Source organism: Geotrypetes seraphini, chromosome 1 (genome assembly GCF_902459505.1).
Source record: "Geotrypetes seraphini chromosome 1, aGeoSer1.1, whole genome shotgun sequence".
Lineage (NCBI taxonomy): Eukaryota > Metazoa > Chordata > Amphibia > Gymnophiona > Dermophiidae > Geotrypetes > Geotrypetes seraphini.
In genome coordinates, this window is record NC_047084.1 from 265,882,085 (window position 1) to 265,896,087 (window position 14,003).

Sequence of the window (14,003 nt, forward strand, 5' to 3'; positions counted from 1 at the left end):
CAGTAACTGGCCTAGTTCAATCTTTAATATTATTTTCTGATTCTAAATCTTCTGTGTTCATCCCACGCTTCTTTGAACTCAGTCACAGTTTTACTCTCCACCACCTCTCTCGGGAGCGCATTCCAGGCATCCACCACCCTCTCCGTAAAGTAGAATTTCCTAACATTGCCCCTGAATCTACCACCCCTCAACCTCAAATTATGTCCTCTGGTTTTACCATTTTCCTTTCTCTGGAAAAGATTTTGTTCTACGTTAATACCCTTTAAGTATTTGAACGTCTGAATCATATCTCCCCTGTCTCTCCTTTCCTCTAGGGTATACATATTCAGGGCTTCCAGTCTCTCCTCATATGTCTTCTGGTGCAAGCCTCCTATCATTTTCGTCGCCCTCCTCTGGACCGCCTCAAGTCTTCTTACGTCTTTCGCCAGATACGGTCTCCAAAACTGAACACAATACTCCAAGTGGGGCCTCACCAATGACCTGTACAGGGGCATCAACACCTTCTTTTTTCTACTGACTACGCCTCTCTTTATACAGCCCAGAATCCTTCTGGCAGCAGCCACTGCCTTGTCACACTGTTTTTTCGCCTTTAGATCTTCGGACACTATCACCCCAAGGTCCCTCTCCCCGTCCGTGCATATCAGCTTCTCTCCTCCCAGCATATACGGTTCCTTCTGATTATTAATCCCCAAATGCATTACTCTGCATTTCTTTGCATTGAATTTTAGTTGCCAGGCATTAGACCATTCCTCTAACTTTTGCAGATCCTTTTTCATATTTTCCACTCCCTCTTCGGTGTCTACTCTGTTACAAATCTTGGTATCATCTGCAAAAAGGCACACTTTTCCTTCTAACCCTTCAGCAATGTCACTTACATACATATTGAACAGGATTGGCCCCAGCACCGAACCCTGAGGGACTCCACTAGTCACCTTGCCTTCCTTCGAGCGACTTCCATTAACCACCACCCTCTGGCGTCTGTCCGAAAGCCAGTTTCTGACCCAGTTCACCACTTTGGGTCCTAACTTCAGCCCTTCAAGTTTGTTCAACAGCCTCCTATGAGGAACTGTATCAAAGGCTTTGCTGAAATCCAAATAAATTACATCTAGCATATGTCCTCGATCCAGCTCTCTGGTCACCCAATCAAAAAATTCAATCAGGTTCGTTTGGCACGATTTACCTTTTGTAAAGCCATGTTGCCTCGGATCCTGTAACCCATTAGATTCAAGGAAATACACTATCCTTTCTTTCAGCAACACTTCCATTATTTTTCCAACAACTGAAGTGAGGCTCACCGGCCTGTAGTTTCCTGCTTCATCCCTGTGACCACTTTTATGAATAGGGACCACATCCGCTCTCCTCCAATCCCCAGGAATCACTCCCGTCTCCAGAGATTTGTTGAACAAGTCTTTAATAGGACTCGCCAGAACCTCTCTGAGTTCCCTTAATATCCTGGGATGGATCCCGTCTGGTCCCATCGCTTTGTCCACCTTCAGTTTTTCAAGTTGCTCATAAACACCCTCCTCCGTGAACGGCGCAGAATCTACTCCATTTTCTCGTGTAACTTTGCCGGACAATCTCGGTCCTTCTCCAGGATTTTCTTCTGTGAACACAGAACAGAAGTATTTGTTTAGCACATTTGCTTTCTCCTCATCACTCTCCACATATTTGTTCCCAGCATCTTTTAGCCTAGCAATTCCACAAGGTCACAAGAGGAAACTTTTTATCCGGTCTTATTGTTACGGTGTAGTGTACAGAGAAACCTAAGTTCAGATCTGAGCTCCCTCACATCCAAACATAGTCTAAATCCTCGCAAACACCTTTCTCCTTAGGTCGTGTCAGGTGACACAAGAATGAATAGTCTTTTCTTGTGCAGAGGCCTTGAAAGGTGCCATAGGTGATAAGCACAAAACATAGATCATAACATAGTTCATAACTCTTCTAGGTTTCACAGAGAAGCAGGACAAATGAGGGTGGGCTCCTTGTCCTTAACTGAAACACACAGTTCTTGTAAACACATCCAGAATGTATCAGGCAGAGATGGATCATGCAGAAAAGATGGTTCAGGCTTGCTTGACATGAGAGAGGCCTACCCTTAGGTGTGAGGCAGGAATCGCCCCTACACACCCTTCCCCCCCTCAGCAGCAGGAGAGATGCCTATTCTCTCCTGCCACCATGACCCCCACCTCCATGCCTCCGATCCCCCTCCCCCTTACCTTGCTTACGATGGCTGGCCGGAGGAATGCTTACTCCCTCCGGCCAGCAGGCTCACCTCTTCAAAATTGGAGGCCTTCCTCTCCCCAGTGATTGGCGAAGGTTATTTAAGGCCCCCCTCCTATGGGGGGTTGGGGGGTGCGTTGCTTGGCAGCAGGGGGGTGTGGGCATCTCTTCCACTGCCTTGGGGGGGGGTCGCTTGGAAAAAGTAGGAGGGAGTGGGCATCTGTCCCACTGCCGGAGGGGTGTCAGGGGAGGGTGTGCATTGCTTGGTGTGGGGGGGAGTTGCTTGGCGGTGGGAGGGAGAGGGCTTCTCTACCGCTGCAGGGGGGGGTGTCAGGTGGGGGTTTGCTTGTCTTTGGTGGCTTGATTTCAGTTTTGTTTGCATTTATTCTGTGCATGTACCCATCACTATCACCAGCGATGGGCACATGCAAATTTAGCAAATCTTCAGCACTCTCCACCAACCTCATTTGCATGAGCATTTTTTAGAAAATTACTTGCTTTTCTTAAATCGCTACAATAATGGCTGCAACAGCAGCCCATCAGTTTTTAACACAATTTTATGAGAATCTAGCCCTAAGTCCAATATGGCCACAACCTGTGTGGGTTCTATTACCAACCACTGGAACAGTTCTCCTTTAAATTCTTAAAGAGAGGAATTTGGATTTTAGTAGTTCTTTCAATAGTAGATTTAAGACAACCTAATGTACCTTTGTTTACCAAATTACTGGAAGGTTTAGTTAATTTAGAATTAGTAAGTTATTTGGACAAATTTAATATCCTGAATGACAATCAGTCAGTATTTAGAAGAGGTTATATAGTACGGAGACCGTCTTAACTTCAATGCTTGATTATTTTCATGGTCTATTTAGCAAAGGCACTAGTGCCTTAATTCTTCAGCTAGATTTTAGTAGTGCCTTTGATCTAGTAGATCATGAAATATTGTTGAGTTGTTTAGACACAATAGGACTTTCAGGAAGGGTCTGGAACTGGTTTCAAGGTTTTTTTGAAGAAAAGATCTTATCAAGTGATTTGTGACGGTAACTATTCTCATTGATGGAGCAACCCATCTGGTGTGCCCCAAGGTTCTCCGCTATCGCCTACCTTATTCAACATCTACATTTCCCCTTGAGTTTAAATATAAAATTTTATATATACGCAGGTGACATTTCTATTTTAATCCCTCTAAATAATTTTACCACTGAAATTTTAAACTAGATATCTTCTATAATGACTCTGAACAGTTAATTTCAAACAAACTCAACACGAAAAAGACCAAACTTTTCTTGTCTAGTCCCAACAACAAAATAACAAACTCATTGCTTCATCTTAATGGTCATGACTACCCGATTATTAAATCTATCAAAATTCTGGGAGTCACACTAGACTGACATTTAACACTAGCAGAACACACAAACTTAGTGGTACAAAAATGCATTTTTTACATTGTGGAAATTAAGAACCATAAAAAAATATTTTGATCCTTTATCGTTCAGACTATTGGTGCAGGCATTAGTTTTATCTATTTTAGACTATTATAACATCATCTTATTTAGGAGCACCCCAAAAAATTCTAAGGAAATTAAGGATAATTCAGAATACAGCTGTTCAATTGATTTTTGGTTTAAAAAAGAATGACCATATTAGTCCATATTATCGTTTACTTCATTGGCTGCCTTTGAAGGCAAGAGTAACATAGTAGATGACGGCAGATAAAGACCCGAATGGTCCATCCAGTCTGCCCAACACGATTCAATTTAAATTTTTTCTTCTTAGCTATTTCTGGGCAAGAATCCAAAACACTACCCGGTACTGTGCTTGGGTTCCAACTGCCGAAATATCCATTAAACCTACTCCAGCCCATCTACACCCTCCCAGCCACTGAAGCCCTCCCCAGTCCATCCCCCACCAAACCCGGCTATACACAGACACAGACCATGCAAGTCTACCCAGTATTGGCCTTAGTTCAATATTTAATATTATTTTCTGATTCTAGATCCTCTGTGTGTTCATCCCACGCTTCTTTGAACTCAGTCACAGTTTTACTCTCCACCACCTCTCTCGAGAGCGCATTCCAGGCATCCACCACCCTCTACTTCCTAACATTGCCTTTGAATCTACCACTCCTCAACCTCAAATTATGTCCTCTGGTTTTACCATTTTCCTTTCTCTGGAAAAGATTTTGTTCTACGTTAATACTCTTCAAGTATTTGAACGTCTGAATCATATCTCCCCTGTCCCACCTTTCCTCTAGGGTATACATATTCAGGGCTTCCAGTCTCTCCTCATATGTCTTCTGGCTCAAGCCTCCTATCATTTTTGTCGCCCTCCTCTGGACTGCTTCAAGTCTTCTTAAGTCCTTCGCCAGATACGGTCTCCAAAACTGAACACAATACTCCCAAGTGGGGCCTCACCAATGACCTGTACAGGGGCATCAACACCTTCTTCCTTCTACTGGCTATGCCTCTCTTTATACAGCCCAGCATCCTTCTAGCAGCAGCCACCGCCTTGTCACACTGTTTTTTTACCTTTAGATCTTCGGACATTATCACCCCAAGGTCCCTCTCACCGTTCGTGCATATCAGCTTCTCACCTTTCAGCATAAACGGTTCCTTCCGATTATTAATCCCCAAATGCATCACTCTGCATGTCTTTGCATTGAATTTTAGTTGCCAGGCATTAGACCATTCCTCTAACTTTTGCAGATCCTTTTTCATATTTTCCACAGGCCTGTAGTTTCATCCCTGTGACCACTTTTGTGAATAGGGACCACATCCGCTCTCCTCCAATCCCCAGGAACCATTCCCGTCTCCAGAGCTTTGTTGATCAAGTCTTTAATAGGACTCGCCAGAACCTCTCTGAGCTCCCTTAGTATCCTGGGATGTATCCCTTGTGGTCCCATCGCTTTGTCCACCTTCAGTTTTTCAAGTTGCTCATAAACTCTGCTCCGTGAACGGCGCAGAATCTACTCCATTTTCTCGTGTAACTTTACCAGACAATCTTGGTCCTTCTCCAGGATTTTCTTCTGTGAACACAGAACAGAAGTATTTTTATTTAGCACATTTGCTTTTTCCTCATCACTCTCCACATATCAGTTCCCAGCATTTTTTAGTTTAGCAATTCCATTTTTCATCTTCCTCCTTTCACTAATATATCTGAAAAAAAATTTGTCTCCCTTTTTTACATTTTTAGCCATTTGTTCTTCCGCCTGTGCTTTTACCAGACGTATCTCTCTCTTGGCTTCTTTCAGTTTCACCCTTTAGTCCTTTCTGCACTCCTCTTCTTGGGTTTTTGGGGTTTTTTCCCCCCCAATTCTTTATTCATTTTTCATCTTACAAGTACACAATATTACTTTTACACAGCACTTGAAATTCTTTCTATTATCATCGTAAATACATAAATTTATTCCCTCTCCACCCACCCTTCCCTCAAATATTTCAATCAAAAATATCATATAAATATTGTATTCTTATTTATTGATTAACCTTATTTATTGATTAACCTTTAAATAGGGTTTTTTAAAAATATTTCACGAACGCCAACTTTTTTGCCTTTATTTTCTCTGCCACTAGTTTTGAGAACCATATCGGCTTCCTTTTTCTCTTGTTTTTATTTATTTTTTTCACATAAAGGTCCGTAGCCATTTTTATCGCTCCTTTCAGCTTAGACCACTGTCTTTCCACTTCTCTTATGTCCTCCCATCCTAACAGCTCTTTCTTCAGGTACTCTCCCATTTCATTAAAGTCTGTATGTTTGAAATCTAGGACTTTAAGTATCGTGCGGCCGCTCTCCACTTTAGCCGTTATATCAAACCAAACCGTTTGATCGCTACTTCCCAGGTGAGCACCCACTCAAACATTAGAGATACTCTCTCCATTTGTGAGGACTATATCCAATATCGCTTTTTCCCTCGTGGGTTATTCAAGTTTTCCTGTATCTGCTTTAAGCTGATATTGGGATTGTCTCCAGCTTACCTTTTTCCTCATTTTGTGTTGCATAGACCAGTGTTTTTCAACCCCTGTTCCGCGGCACACTAGTGTGCCACGAGATGTTGCCTGGTGTGCCGCAGGGCCGCCGGGCCCGGAGCTGACAGGGGGCCCGAGGCAGGGGCGCCAGTAGCTCGCCAAGGCAAAGTGAGTCGATCACCCAGGACTCACTTTGTCTTGGCGATCTGATCTATCGAGCCGATAAGTCTTCTTCTCCCTGACGTCAATTCTGCATTCGGAGAGGAAGTTCGGGCCAGCCAATCGCTGCCTGGCTGGGCGGAACTTCCTCTCCGATTGCAGAATTGACGTCAGGGAGAGCATGCGTCGGCGTCGGCTTTGGGGCCTGTTATCCATTGGTGGGTCCTGTTCCCCGATGGCAGCGGCAGTGGCAGTGGCTTGGGGAACGGCAGGGAGAAAGAAAGAAAGAAAGGGGGCAGGCAGGGAAACAGAAGGAAAGAAGAGAAACAGAAAAAAAGAAAGAAAGAAAGAAAGGTCAGGGAGAGAGGAAGAAAAAGTTGGGGGAGGGAATGAGGTGTGGAGGAGAGAAAGCATACAGGCTGATAGAAGGGAAGAAAGATTGGATGCACAGTCAGAAGAAGAAAGTGCAACCAGAAATCACCAGACAAGGTAGGAAAAATGATTTTATTTTAAATTTAGCAAAGTGGAGGCAGTATTACCACAGTTTTCAAAGGAATTTGCCCAAATAACTTAATAGTTAACTGGGTAAATTCCCAGAGATGAAAACTTCCCTTCACTTACTATGCACAGTTCTGAATTTATATCTGCTGTCTATATTTTACAATATGGTCACCTTTTACTAAACCGCAATAGTGGTTTTTAGCACAGGGAGCCTATGAGCGTCAAGAGCAGCGCTGGGCATTCAGCGCAGCTCCCTGCGCTAAAAACTGCTATTGTGGTTTAATAAAAAGGATGGAGGGTATATTTGTCTTTTTGTATGCTATAAAAACCAAATACAGAGAGAGACTGAGAGCTGTTGACGAAGAGCTACGTGTGTGTCTTTCTTCGATTCCAGCCAGAATATCAGCTTTGTGTTCAGCCAAACAGGCCCAGGTTTCGCACTGAATAAAGTATTTTATAATTTTTATAATTTTTATTTCGTAATAAAGTAATTATAAAATACTTTCTTTGTGTTTATTTGATTCCTATTCAAGAGAATTACTTTATATATAGTCAATATAGGCAGAGAGTTAAATTTTTTAACATTTTCTAATGGTGGTGTGTCTCGTGATTTTTTTCATGAAACAAGTGTGCCTTTGCCCAAAAAAGGTTGAAAAACACTGGCATAGACCATCAAGAGAAATTAGAAACATCTACTTATTTGCTTATCCAAAAATTAATGGGTGTAGATATAAGACCTTCTTAGATAGGACCCTAGCATCTCAAGCTGGTAGGCAACAATCTTGGTTAGGTAAATGTATTCAGCAAGCTATGTTATTCTATTGCAGTTTTCGGAAATTACACTTCCCCCTCCCCATTCGTGGGTTCCCTACTCGTGATTTCACATAATCGCAATTTTTTTTTTTTTTGGGTGGGGAAAGGGACCCCCCCCCCTATTTTTGTCTTCCCCCCAGCATCCTGGCCTTACCTGGTGGTCTAGCTGGTTTTCAGGGCAGGAGCGATCTTCCTACGCTCCTGCCCCATGCAGATAGCCATTAGGAAATGGCTGTGGGGAGTTCCCGTAGTCTCTCGAGAGACTATGGGAACTCCCCACAGCCATTTCTTAATGGCTATCTGCACGGGGCAGGAGCGTAGGAAGATCGCTCTTGCCCCAAAAACCAGCTAGACCACCAGGTAAGGCCGGGATGCTAGGGGAAGGAGGAAGGGAGACGGGTGTGGGTCAGAGCTGGATATTCGCGTTTTTTTGCCATTCGCGGTCCGGCTCTGCCTCTATCCCCCGCGAATAATGAGGGAGAAGTGTAATTAAGACCACTTTGTTCGATAATTTTATTACTTAGTGAGTTTTACAAATATTTGTATTTTTTACTGTATTATTGTATTTCGCTGATTGCCCAGCTCTTTTTTAGTGTAAAACGCCTAGAACTTTTGGTTATGGCGGTATAAAAGAATAAAGTTGTTATTATTATTGTTATTATTAAGTTGCTTGCTCAAGATCAAAACTGGAAGGTCAGTAGGATTTCAACCCTGGTTTCCCTGGTTCTCAGATTACTGGTCTAACCATTAAGTTACTCCTTCAGAGCTCAGCACAATTGCATTATTCCTGTCATAGCTGCAGATTCCTTCCTTATTTTGGTAATTGCTAATCCTTTCCCTCCTAACAAGTTGCATTTAGGACACAAAACAAATTAGCATTTTATACTTTTTTGCATTGCATTTATTTGCAGTCTTACACTTTGACAAGCACCACATTTTCAGGTATTTAATCCACATGGTTTCTGTGTCTATGAAATAGTTATGATTGAGTCACTGAATTATCAAATTGTGCAAGATTTTGATCAGCTCTATTAGGATCTTGTATCTTTATTTATTGCAGACTTTACCAGCTTATAGATGGGGAGAACAAGAAGCAACAATTGTTTATTACATATAATGGCCTAGAACAAGTGGCTCAGAAATTAATGCAAGACATTATTTCACTGCAAGATCAGTTAGCCATATCTGATAAAGAACAAGTTCTCTTTCTGTCTAAATTGGATGCTGATTTGGAATCTCTATATGATTCATTATATTGTGGGGGTCAGGATCCCTTGCTTAGTGCTCAGGTAAGTGTTTTCATTTGCTAATGGATAAAATATGGTAATAGAATTCAAGAAAGCAAAATATCCCTTGTCAAGTTAATATGAAAGGAAAGACAGAAGTCAAAATGATATTTATAGCATTTTACCAGGAAATAACATGAACAGGCAAATTGAACCTTATTTTGAGCTGCTTTCAGATTCTGTGATTTTTGTCTTACTAATGAATTACCCAGAATAAGCTGGTGGGGAGGAGATTGGATTGGTAGGTAGAAACATGTAATTATCAAAATGATGAAACCATATATGACTTTTTTAAAATCCACTTTTAAAAGAGTCTTAATACAGTATCCCCCAGATTCTCTAACTGGCGCCCATATCGATGGCTGTCAATCAAGTGTCACGCAGGTGACAGTGCCGGATAGAGAATTGCATCTCAAGCACCTACGTAAGCACAATTCTTGCAAAGTCAGGCGCCAGAAATGTAGGCCTGGAAAACCTTGGTCTATATTTCTGGTGCCTACCTTTGCCAGGGATCCCCTCCATCGCCTGCCATCAGCTGATCATGGCAGAGGAATCCATGATCAGCTGAGCTGGCAGGACTCCTCGAAATTGCAGCTTCAGCATAGAAGAGGCCTTAAGCACCTGGGTCAATCAGAGCCTTAGGCCCCTCCCATTGCATCACAGGGGCACCAGGAAGGCGAAGGCCCACCATGTTGACCATGTGGACCTGCTGGCAGGAGGGAATAGGCATCCCTCCTGCTGATTGTCTATCAAAGGTATGTGGGGGATGTTGTGCATTGGGGAGGGGTCTCTCCTTGGAAGGGTACTAGTGTGGATCGATCAGTGGGTGGAGAGAGAGAGAGAGGATTGGGGGATCTCCCTACCAGTTCAGCTAATCACAGCAGGGGAATCCCTGATCAGCTGAGCCGGCAGGACTCCCTGATGCTGTGGTTGCAGGGAGTCCTGCTGGTTCAGCTGATCGTGAATTCCTCTGCTGCGATTAGCTGAAGGCAGGTTGTGGAGTATTGTCGGGATCCCCTGGTAAAGATAGGGGCCAGAAATGTAGACCAGGGTTTTCTGAAACCCCCCCCCCCCTTTCCCCAAGATGTGAATGAAACAGTACATACCTGCCTGTATGACAGCTTTAGATGTTATGGCCAGTACTAGTAGAGCAGTAAGCAGATTTCCTGGGTAGCCTACTGGCTGCTGTAGTGAACCCATAGAGGTGGAGAGTCGGGTCCATCTCCCACTTTAAATTACATGCAGACATAAGAGCTATTGTAGTGCAAGGGATTCCAGACAATAGGTGACTAGTCCCTTTCCATGAACTATTGCAGAAGGATGATATTCACATCTTTCAGCTCTGCCTCCTTCCCAGTGGACTGTATTGCCACCTTCAGTTTTTTTCCTTCTGTAAGCAAACTGAGAAGGTGTTTCTGATCTGCTTTCTAGGATTTTACTTTGAATCTTTTTTTCCTGGCAGCTCTGCGGTATAGATAAGACGCAGACTCTCACAGCATTTGTCTACAGCTCTCAATGCAACCATTTGGTCCCAGTGTAGGCAAGCCTGCTTTTCAATTTTGGAGCTTGGGATTCCCTTAGGAGTTAGCTTGCATCCCTGATTTTTCAGGAGCTTGACTGCAGGCTGTTTGGTACCGTGGTGGTCCAAGGCTTTAACAGGTGCTGGCTGCATTCTTTCACTCTCTTCTGCAATGCATGTTTTTTTTGGAGGGGATAGGGCGGGGTTTTGAGGTTAGGGTCCAGCTTTGGCCAGACTAGCAGCCTGAAGATCACAGTGTTAGAGGTGCAGAATCCAATCCAGAGGCAGAAGTCTTCTCTCTTCTACACAGCTCAGTGTTCAGCTGAAATAGGCAGGCAGCAGCACAAATCTGTAAATGCAGGCTATTGAAGCCTATGGGGAAAATCAGGGGCGGTGTCTAAAATTCCCATTTTTGACGGTTTCTAGAGCCTCCCTGGGCCATGTTTTGTGCCAAAATTGCTATCAAGGCAGCCATCTTGGATTTCCCGATTTTTGTTTTAAAAGTCTCCATCTGTTTCAAAACCTCTTGATTTTGCTTAAAATTGCTTGGGATGGACTTCCCAGGCCTTTCAACCCTTTTATCTTGCCTGCTTTGCACTATATTGCCGGCTGGGGAACATCTGTGCACCACACAGCTCATGAGGAGGGGGCGGGACCCATGGGCTTAGCCTCCTCTGATTAAACTAGGGCTGGGGAACCACAGGAGGTCTTTTTGTTGAGAGAAAAATCCCTTTGAAGCCTTTGCAAAATGTAGATGGATAATAATAATAATAAAGCTTTATTTATATCCCGTCATACCTTTTCAGATCTAGACGGTATACAATATTGGAAAAGTACAAAGTAGATAACGGACCTTTTCGGTTCGACAGTGTATAGAAGTTGATAGTTACAAAGAGAGACAGTTGTCAATACAAGTTGAGGGAAAGAGGGGAAGAGAGGAGGGAGAGGAAGTAGAGGGGAGAGAGGCAGAGGGCTTTTAGAAAGGATCAGGGGCTTGGAGGATCAGACGAACTTGTCAAATAAGTGGGTTTTCAGTGCTCCTCTGAGAACTTGGTAAGTGGAGGAGTTCAAGAGGAGGTTGCTAAGGGTGTTATTCCAGATGCCTGATTGGAAGGAGAGTGTTCTGTCAAGGAATCTTTTGTAGTGGCATCTCTTGGGAGTTGGAAATGAGAATATCAACATTTTGCAGGAGGGGCATGGTTTGTCCTGTAGGACAAAGTGGTTCAGGAGGTAGGTGGGCGAGGTGCCGAATAGCATCTTGTAGCAAAGGCAACCGAATTTAAAGATGATTCTGGCCTCAATCGGCAACCAATGTAGTTTTCTGTAGTAAGGAGATATGTAATCGGATTTTTTCAGGCCGAAGATCAGGCGCATCGCCATGTTTTGGATCATTCTTAGTCTTTTTATGGGTTTTTTTTTAAATGAGATCCTAGGTATATAATGTTGCAATAGTCCAGTGAACTTAGAATCAGAGACTGGACAAGAAGTCTAAATGCTGCGAAATTGAAGAATGGTTTTAGTGCTCATAGTTTCCATAGAAGGTTAAAGCATTATTTGATTAGGATGCCGGTATGGGCCTCAAATGTGAGCTGTTGGTCGATGGTAACGCCTAAGATTTTTATCGTGGAGTTGATTGGGAAGATGCTTCCATTTATGTCAAGTGAGGATTCTGTGTTTTTGGTGGACGAGGAGGCCATGAAGAATTTGGGTTTTTTTCTGGATTTAATTTAAGCTTAGAATTGTTTGTCCATTACATTACCTGGTTGATGACTGATGCGATGAAGTCTCTAGTTTCTGATGAGACGGTAGAGATGGGGATGACGATTGTGATATCGTCCATGTAAATGTATGATTTGAGGTTCAGATTTGATAGATTGTGTCCAAGCGAGGCCATGTAGAGGTTGAAGAGGGTGGGAGAGAGAAGTGAACCCTGTGGGATGCTGCAGGGGTTGGTCCATGATTGAGAGTAGGCTTGTTCATTGACAATTTAGTAGGATCGGGACTTCAGGAGCCCAAGAGAAGTCAGACTGAGTCCTTGCAGAGGTCCTCTGGGCTTCCTGGTCAGGGTTTTACCCCAGACTTTGTCAACTTAATGTTAAAAGCTTACTTAAATTGCCGGGGCTGTACTGCATCGTCTGTAGATGCGAAAGGAACTGTGCAAGAGGGGTCTCCCTCGCAGAGCGCGCTCTCTCCCCAGAATAGAAGGCTGATCAGGACCTAGAAAACCAGTCAGAGAGGGATGGGAGGATATAGGCTCTGATCTGATGCTTTTATTGTCCCAGGGTGTGCAGTCTTTCTTAAAAGACTTGGGGTCTTGTTCTGACTCTTAGTTAGGAGGCTCTGGACTAGGGGAATGACCCCACAGTATGGCATCTCTTTAGATACACAACATTGCTAGATATTATCACAGATTCGTTGCAGGAATTGAAGTTGGAATCTCTGCAGACTCCGGCTACCCAGTGGTCAGTTATGAGTGACGCTAGTCCCAGACCATGTTTTTTTCCCTCGCATCCTGACATTATGCTGTTATCCCAGAGCATTGGAACACCAATGAGGGTTCCTTATGGGTAGCGAAGATGATGGCTAAGCTTTACCCTATGGCATCTAAATTAATATGGCATCTAAATTTCAGTATCTCTTTGTGCAGCCTAAGGTGGATTCATTGGTGGCTCAGGTTACTAAGTATACTTCCCTACCCACTGAGGGAGAGGTAATTTTAAAGGATACAAAGGACCACAGGGTTCTTAAGCGGCAATTTGAAGCCCTATCCCTGGGAATTAAGGTCACCAGGCCTCCTTTGTGGCTCAGGCTGCCTTACCAGGTTGTAGCAGACTCAGATGATGTTTGTCCCCAGTTGGTTCTGGTGGGAGTGGATTATGTGGCTGACACTCTCTATGACATATTAGAATCCTAAGCAAGGTGTCTGCTTATTTGATTTCTGCTCACAGAATGCTCTGGATCAGGCAGTGGGCAGGGGCTCAGCTTCTAAAGCCACTTTGAGCAGGCTTCCTTTAAAGGGTCAAATCCTGTTTGGTAAGGGACTGGACAACCTCATGACCATTGTGGCTTATTGTTACCACCAGATAGCAGGCCTAGAGAGTCTAATCAAAGTAATTTTCAGAGCTCACAGAGATTTTGCCAGTACTACGAATTGGCCTCTTCTCAAATATCGTGTCGGGGATTGAGACAGATTCAGCAGGGCTAGGAAACCTCAAGCCTCTGGGTCTCATGCAACAGCAGTGCACAAGAAAGCCCAATGTTGCAAAGTCCTTGGCTGAGCCCCTGCAGATAAGCACGAGGTTTGAGCTCAGATCTCCTCAGCCCACTGGGTCCTTGATGTTATTCAAGAGGGTTACAAGATAAGAGTTCTCTCAATCACTGTCAGACATTTTTGTGGACTTTCCCGCCAGAAGACCGGTAAAAGCTGTCGGGGCCCATGCAGCAGTAAAAAGGCTGCTTGATATGTGAGCCATAGATCTTGTGCCAAGCAATGAATTGGGCTTAGGCAGATACTCCATAAACTTCATAGTGCCCAAGAAAGGT

The 14,003-nt window shown here is 43.7% G+C and overlaps 1 protein-coding gene across 8 annotated transcripts in view; it reads left to right on the plus strand.

Annotated features, from left to right (window-relative positions):
* HAUS3 (HAUS augmin like complex subunit 3) overlaps positions 1–14,003 on the plus strand; it is a 48,707-nt gene that overhangs the window by 24,504 nt on the left and 10,200 nt on the right. For all 8 annotated transcript variants that reach the window (XM_033950809.1, XM_033950773.1, XM_033950800.1 and 5 more), the window contains exon 5: positions 8,716–8,944. In XM_033950809.1, the coding sequence (XP_033806700.1) occupies positions 8,716–8,944 (229 nt within the window). The remainder of the gene's footprint in view (positions 1–8,715; positions 8,945–14,003) is intronic.